At 40.1% G+C, this 8447-nt stretch overlaps 1 protein-coding gene across 3 annotated transcripts in view; it reads right to left on the bottom strand.

Annotated features, from left to right (window-relative positions):
- Nucleotides 1-1490: 1490 nt before the first annotated feature.
- Nucleotides 1491-8447, bottom strand: part of LOC121342363 (putative RNA-binding protein Luc7-like 2) — a 29479-nt gene continuing 22522 nt past the window's right edge. For 2 of the 3 annotated variants that reach the window (XM_041416749.1, XM_041416751.1), the window contains exons 7-10: nt 6453-6544; nt 5560-5589; nt 4458-4652; nt 1491-2407 (exon numbers count right to left, since the gene is read on the bottom strand). In XM_041416749.1, the coding sequence (XP_041272683.1) occupies nt 2215-2407; nt 4458-4652; nt 5560-5589; nt 6453-6544 (510 nt within the window). In that variant the 3' untranslated portion in view covers nt 1491-2214. The remainder of the gene's footprint in view (nt 2408-4457; nt 4653-5559; nt 5590-6452; nt 6545-8447) is intronic. The other variant, XM_041416750.1, reaches the window with a different exon arrangement.

Genomic DNA, 8447 nt, shown 5'->3' with positions numbered 1-8447 from the left:
GTGTTAGAATTATCACCCATGTGCTCTGACCATACCGAAGATGCTACAGAAACAACACTGAGGATGAATGCACAGAGTGAGCGGTATTACACAACGGTGTTAGCAGGCCTTCATAGGCACTTGCACTAGGGAAAGACAGGCTGCAGAACCTGCTGGAAATGCCAATAAATCATTACAAATCATTACACTGCTCTTAAGCATCACTATTAGGTAACTCAGTGGTAAAGAGAAAAAGTTACCAATAAATTCTTCTGTGTGGGAGTAGGACGTATCTGAGTAGTTTAAATACCCCAAAGCACTTTCAATCCAACAGAAAGGACAGCAACCCCTTCAGATCAAGGGGACCCTCAGCAAGTTGGTGCAGTTAACACACTGGAGGAAAGGGATACCATCCACAGGGACCTCAACAGGCTTGAGGAGTGGGTCTGTGCAAAGCTCAAGAAGTTCAACAAGGCCAAGTGCAAGGTGATGCACCTTAGTCAGGGCAATCCCAAGCACAAATCCAGGCTGAAGGATGAACAGATGGAGAGCAGCCCTGCCGAGAAGGACTTGGGGCAAATGAGGGGCTGGACACAACCCAGCAATGGGCAAATGTGTCCTGTACTGCACCCAAAGCAGTGTGGGCAACAGGGTGAGAGAAGGGATTCTGCCCCTCTGCTTTGCTCTGGTGGGACCCCCACCAATCCCACCTGCAATGCTGCATCCAGCTCTGGGATCCTCAGCAGAGGAAGGACATGGACCTATTGGAGTGAGCTCACAGGAGACCACAAAGATGATCAGAGGGATTAAGCACCTCTCCTATGAGGAAAGGCTGACAATTCAGGTTGCTCAGCCTGCAGAAAAGGCTCTGGAGAGATCTTCCCTAGATTCTAGTACCTAAAGGAAGCCCACAAATGGAGGGAGACTTTTTACAAGGGCATGTAGTGTCAGGACACAAAGGGGAATGGCTTTAAATTGAAAGAGGGTAGATTTAGACTGGATATTAGGAATCAATTCTTTGCAGTGAGGGTGGTGAGGGGTTGCCCACAGAAGCTGTGGATGCCCCATCCTTGGAACAGCTCAAAGGCAGGCTGGATGGGGCCCTGAGCAACCTGGACTAGAGAAAGATGTCCCTGACCACAGTAAGAGGGGTGGAACTGGATGATCTTTAAGGTGTCTTCCAACCCAAACTGTTCTATAATTCTGACTCCACATGTTTCTGCTTTTGAAGATTTTAGATTAATCAGGACTGTAAGCAGAATGGCTGCTTCTCCTAGCGCACATCTGTATGTTAAAAACTAATAATCAGATATTTTTTTAAAAGGCTGAACTGCTAGTTAAGCACCTTAACAAACCAGTATATCCTTGTTAAGTTATTGGACAATATGGTTTCTTTTAAAATTTTTTTTTATTTCTTTTGTTCTTAATTTTTCTTTGTTGTTGCTGGTTTTTTTGTTTGTTTTAATACAATTAAAGATGTACTCCACAAGAAAAAGCAGAACGAGTCCTTCTGGAAAAAAACAAATATATTGAACACATACCAATCAAATGGTACAGATATGGGACTGGCTTTGATTTCAAAATTTAAGTAGAAATAAAAAAGATGTAATGCAACAGCTGTTCAATTTCCAAGTCTAAATAGGCACTGTAAAAAGACATTTCCGCTTTCTCCAGCACAAGTTCCTGTCTAAATGCTCCCACTGTAATCAACTCCTAGGATCCCAAACAAAAATAAAACCCAACGCTGGGAACATAATCTTAGAGTAAAAGTTAATATCCATCCACCCACCCTCTTACAAAAAAGCAAACAAAACAAAAAATCCCCCAAATACAACCTTTCAATGATGCTGTTTCGACTGGAGCAGAATTGGAGAATTTATAAAGGTTCAAAAGCACCCAAGGCAAGTAGTACAATATAATTTGTTCACTAACTTGTATCGGAAAGGAGATTAAAAACATTGAGATCTGCGTCTTGGTACATAAAACTGTTGTCCTGAATACAGAGTAATCTTTCAGAAAAGTTTTACAACTTGGTGGAAGTCCAGGACCCAGCTTTAGGCACCATTATTCATGGGGTTTAATTCTCACTTTGTTATAACCACTTTTATATACTGTACATCTACCCTAGTCGTATCAGTGTTGGAACTGCTCACTGGTGTCCCTTTGAACAACTGTAAACTAAACGAAAGTATGCAACTCCATAGGAAGCTAGAGATCAGGTGAATATACAGCCAGTTATATCTCCCCTGCTTCACGCTCCTCTGAGCTCCTTGGCTCCTCCGATCGGCCGTTGGCGCTTTCGTAGGAACGTTTCTTGTCTTTGAAATCCCGCGGCGACCTCTCCCTCGAGCTTCTGTCTTTGTCATGGGATGTTCTATCGCGATCTCTCGAACGCTCTTTGTCTCTGGAAGATCTTTCTTTAGAGGATCTGAAAAGTGCAGTGCATTTGAGAATTCAAGTTAGACATGAACTGGTAGCTATCAAACAGCACTTAGGTTTTATATTTTCCTTCTTTTTTTCCAACCCAGCTTTAGATTTATATAAACAGAAGTGTATGAGAAGACACCAAATCATTCTACCCTTCTCCCTTTCCTACTTCAAAAGACAAGTACTTTGAGAGAGATTTAATCCACATTTACTACAGAGCCCAGATGAAGTTCAACGTGCTTCATTACATCTCTTACTTTCAGTCTCCATCTCCAAGTTCACGTTAACTAGAGTTGAGTGGAGATTTCTCATCTGCAGTCTCTAGTTTAAAAACAGTGTCTAGCCCTTCTCAGACTATCAGTTACAAACTTAAAACACATTTAAAAACAGGAGTTTGCTTTAAAGTATCGGGAAATTAACTTGCATAATTCTGGAAGGGAGGCTGCATACAACGAACACAAAACAAATCTGGAATCTGTTCTACAACCATATTTTGTTGTAAGAATTAACCCCTGTGTAACTTTGAAAGGTTGCGGTAGTGCTCTTTTTAAATATTTTACTCTGATAAATAGGCATTTTCAAAACCTTTATGATGGAGACAGAAAAGACCTGTTTTGTTAAACAAACCAGGTAGTTTTAAACTAAATTAGCTACCTGTATGGGAGAAAAATGGATTAGACACCCTCCTCCCTCTATATTCCCTTACACATGCACTTAGGTCTGTTTTTGAAAAACATTCCATCTGTATTTTATCCTGTACTGCAATCACAAAATGTTCTAATACAGATTTTTACAGAAAAATTTTAACAGCTAGCCAGTCATTTCCTAGTTGAAAAATTTGGTACTCTGGACTGTGAGACTGTACTGTCACCACTCAGAGAAAGCTACTTCACATAACCTCCAAGCTTCAAAACTAAGGTCTGCAAAATGCTCCTCTACTAATTTCCTTTTGTAAGCTTACAAAGAAGTGACATTTCACGTTAGTTGCTCATCTGAAAAGATTACTTTCCCTACAACGTAGTATTTTGCAAGACCTAGTACTTGCAAAAAACACTGGGATCCACAGGCATTACTTTGTTTCATAAACTACATGTCACAGAAGAAGAGAGGCTACACGCCAAATAAGAGCTTCATCCTGGAGTTAGTACAACTGTTCACCAAGTACCTTGTGCCCAAGTCCCCTGCAGAAGTAACTATGACTTAACTCCTGAAATAATTTGAACTATAAGCCCTGCATGTGTGGCCACTTCAAAACCTGAACTTCTTGTAGGTCAACAGTCTCAGGGTTTTAAGACTGGTCACCCTTTCACTGTACTGCTCTTGGAGTATGCCACAGTGGGTAACCTCTACAAGAAAGGAATCCTGTTTATGAGCAGACCTCCCTACCAAATGCCTTATTGTGCAATCCCAAGTCTTTTAAGTTATGCTCTCCTCAGGCATGTAAACAAGCCAAGCCAACCCTCAGGAGCAGACAGCAACTGAATCATTGAAAAGCAACAGCCCCAGCCTGCCCCCTGCAGTGATCTTTTCATGAGAGATCCTCGCAAAGCACGGATCTTCAGATACAGTGCAAAAAGTTTCAGGCATACCTAAACCAACTTTTATCTGGGGCAGTTCACAGCAGATGGGTGTTGGGAACAAGAGCCCAAGGGAAAACCTGAATATCTGGTGCAGTTCACAGCAGATGGGTGTTGGGAACAAGAGCTCAAGGGAAAACCTGAAGGTACTGACAGTAAGATGACTGCTGGTTTAAATGAAAATCAGCTGTTTCATTTTCTATGCTGCATGCAACTGGTATCAACTTGACACCAGTACTCTGTAGCACTCTTCCAAAGCAGAAATAATATATAACCCTGTTATTGTTATATTTAAAGAAATAGAGAATAAAGCACTCTGGTGTGTCAAATCATAACTATGCTGAAGCTGTAACTGAAATCTGAGACAGACTCAAAATGTGTTGAAATTACTAAGTGGTAAGCATAAACTTAATTTAGCGTGAAATCTCTAATTGTGTGTTGGGAAAAGCCATTTATTTCTAGGGCAACACTCACCTCTTCTTGGAGCTGCGCTCTCGGCTCCTCTCCCTGGAGCTGTGCCTGCTTCTATGATGGCTGCGGCTCCGGCTGCGGCTGGTGGAGCGGGACCTGTGGCGGTGGCGTTTCTCACGGGATTTGGATCGAGTCCTTCTCTTCCGTTCCCGCGAGGCTGAGCGAGAGCGGTGTCTGCGGCGGTCTCGGGACCTAGACCTAGGAACAGAGAGGGCTTACAGCACACACTGCCCTCAGGCAGCCACTCTCACCAGTGTACTGTGAGCACTGCACACTCTATGGCAGGCACATCTGTACACAGAATGAATGGCCTGCAGTGTTCAGAGCCACTGCAGTGTCTGATTCACAGGCAGACAGACAGGGGAAAGCAACATCAGAAAGCCTACAAACTCCTTTCTGACTAATGCAGACAATTTTATAGTTCATTCATGACTGTATAGCAACAGCATAGCCAATTCAGGCTCCTGCAAGCAAATAAAAATCTACTTCTTTACATTTTAAACTACTGTCTGTATCAGGCAAAGAAGAACTTAATGAGGTACTGACAGGGATCATCTGCCAGAATCTATGTGTTATGTTCTTTAAAAATTGGACTATATTGTTCCCCATAGCTACAACAACAAAACTAATCTGGAAGATTCTAAACACTATACAAATTTGCTATTTTCTTCCTTTTTCCCCCCCTTCCAAATCACTTTGCAATCATACCTCACTGGTGACCTTCAACTGTGTAGATCTGAAACTACACTCATACTAATCATGGGTGATCTGATGAGTTAACCTGGTGCTTAGGGACTTTGAAAGCATGGGCTTTCACCAAAAGACATTTGCCAGAAGCTTTTGTAAAGAAAAAGCAATTTTCTGTGTTTTAAGTGTTATTTGGGACATGAAGCTGCATTGTAATAGCCACAAAATAGATGCAGATGTATAAACTCAGCAGGATGGTGATAAATAGTGTACAAACACACAGAGATGACTATGTAACAGAAAGCTCTGTTTGTAAAGATGGACATCTTAAACTAACAGTGCTAGACAGTCTTAAAATGTTCCAGCTTGTGAAAGGCTAACTTCACCGCTGGCATTCCTTGTCTGCAGATTTATATACCTTTTGGCATGCTTGCTGTGGGATCTGGACCTGAAATAAATGGAAAATAGTAATTTTTCTTAAGAGAATCTCACTATCAAATAAAGTGCAATTTATTAATAATAAACCAGACTAGTTGACCTGTTATTGTATTTCTTGCTTTAGTAGCAAGTATTTAAAGGCCTTTTATTTGATGTCAAAATCCTTGTAACATGTTTATCAGGAAACACATCCCTGTTTCGTGTTGGATGGGGTTTTTAAATTTTATTTTTGAGACTACTCTACTAGAAGCCCAGAAGATTATCTAACCAGCTTTTAAACTTACATCCCTCCCACAGAAAAAGCTTCCAGGGGAAGTCAGTATTCCCTGATTTCCTGATAGGCAAATAGTACCAAACTGCAACAGATTTCAGAAATTCACACTGTTAATCTCTGAAACTTAACATGTCAAGAGAGCTGCAGCTCAGGTTCCATTCCACTCCAGCCCCACCAGGCCTGGAAACTACTACTCCATAGAAGAACAGGGAACTGCTTTCCTTAATCATACATTGAACTGCTTCCAATAAGGACAATTTCTAACATCTCAGAAGAAAATTGCTAAGAGATGAAAGGAGCTCATATGCGTGTAAGCTCACATCTGTCAGGTCTCAAAACAAGGTACATGCCTAGAAATTATCCCAAAGGCCCTTTGTTCAAATATCCAGAGACAATACTATCAGCAGTTTTTAAAAAGGCTTTTTATGAGAACAGTTCCATATTTTAAGATTTAGAATGAAATTCTATCTCAATCCTAAGTTTCCAAACAATGAAATCTATTTTAATTCTGCGTATTTAGAAATGTGTATGAACTATATCAGTTTTCTTATTAAACATAAATAGGTCATAATGTCCATGCAATTAAAACAGATCCCTACCTCCTTAGTTTCTCCCTTTCTTCTCTTTCCCTCTCCTCTCTACGTTTCAGACGTTCCTGATTTCGTTTCTCCTGTTTATCAGCCACAATCCTCTGAAAGCAAAAGAATATATTAAGTTATATCAAAAAATTTCTCACATGAAGGTGCTATAAAAATAATCTGGACAGTTAACATTCAGTTCTTTCCCTCAGGCATATCCCCTTTCCCTTGTGTATATTATTCCCACTCTCTTCCTCAGTATATATACATATATTTTGGTTTTTTCTCTTGAAGAAACAGAAGTTATTGCAGAAAAGCTGCATGTGGGTGTTACACGAAGACCTGAAATATGCAGAGTTAAATATTAAGTTTTTAATAAAAGGGAACTCAGAACAGTAAGTCATGCCTTTAATTGAGAGCTTCCATGCCAATCCTATCATAGTTTGGACACAGGGTAAAGGCAGAAAGGAATCAGAACGGGGAGAGTTAATTGTTTCTTAAAGGACTTGGTTGGGCCAACACCTAAGTTTTGAGGCTACCTGTTTCTGTATTATGACTGTGGGACAAAGTTAGAGCAGATGCTTCAGCTGATAGCCCCCAGGGTGAACTCACTACTACTGGGGACAAGGCACGCTCAGTAGAGGGCCCTCAGATGTGGAACTCACAACTGGAGATCTGGCCAAACCCAAGTCTTGCCACCTTCTGGACATGATGCAAGAAATTCAACTCTTTGTAAAGACCTTCTTCTGAGAGGTGGAATTGCCCCAGCAGCATCTTGATTAGATCTCTGAGGAGAGCTCTGAGGAAGGAGGGGATAGTTATTGTTTTCTTTCTTTATCAGCAAGCACTTTGAAAGATTAAGTTATCGATGCTTTGGGAATGTGAAATAGTTATCCATGCATATTTTGTCCCAAATGATGTAAATAATTAGTTATTTCAACCCTTTTTGTCAAATTATATCTACATTTTCTTGTACAACATCAGAAATTTAACTACAAGTGAGGTTTTTGTTCAAGTGACTCTTTGTATAATTTCATGGAGGGATGAGAGGAAGTACACATGACCTGTTCTAGACATCTAAGATTTAAGTTATACCAGCTACAGTTAGGAGCCTAAAGTGGCAATACCAACAGGAAGAGTTGGCTCTCCGAAGGGTGAGTCACAGTATCCATGCAAGACAGCTGGAATATTACAGAACACAAACCAAGTCAACTTGTTCAAATCCAGTAGCAGCAATTTCTGCTCTTAGGAATTCAACCAATTTAGCTACAGCCTTTAGTGATTTCTACAGTTAAAATGCTGAACTGAACTGTGAACTCCATAATTTGTCATAAATTATGGTCATAAATGGCATCAGTGTTCAAATCCATCCTCTTGAAAACTAGAAGTCCAGAATATCATTCCAGTAAGTCTATCTTCTGGCATATGATTTCTGGTCAAGATAGGTTATAATATTCCAACTGGATTTCAAATGATGAAGCTATAGAGAACATGCAACCTTTCCCATAACAATTATTTCTGACTTCAAGATATACACAATTTAGTATTCTTATTTTGGAATTCCTCTTGAGTTGTTGGATTCCATTCAAAATAATTTCCTAATCTTTGTCCAGGTAAAATAAACAAATTGGGTTTTAGTCATTCACCATACAGCAGGTTGTTTGAGTTCCAAGCATTTCTTTTACATTTTTTGGAAAACTTTTCCAAGTGTTATCACCCTCCTTACTAAATGCTCTTGTCAAGAATCTCCTTATTACTTTTAGTCAATCATCTGGCTAAAAGCAAAGTCCATCTGGCTGTCTCCTATAACTGCTACGTATGTTCCAACATTGCTGTTGTTCATTTAAAATACAGTTCTAAAAGGAGATTCAAGTTCTTAGTTCCCAAAATGCATTATTTTGAAGGTGCATTTTAATCTACCTCAGTGCAAAAGAGGTCATCTTACAAATCTATCCAGGTAATTGTTGCAAAATTAGAATGTTTAGTGTTTTTAGGCAAATGAACTCCCCAGGTTTA

Source organism: Onychostruthus taczanowskii, unplaced genomic scaffold (genome assembly GCF_017590055.1).
Source record: "Onychostruthus taczanowskii isolate IOZ18803 unplaced genomic scaffold, ASM1759005v1 scaffold53, whole genome shotgun sequence".
Classification (NCBI taxonomy): Eukaryota; Metazoa; Chordata; class Aves; order Passeriformes; family Passeridae; genus Onychostruthus; species Onychostruthus taczanowskii.
The sequence above is the reverse complement of the archived record's forward strand: the minus strand, read 5'-3'. Positions and strand labels throughout refer to the sequence as shown.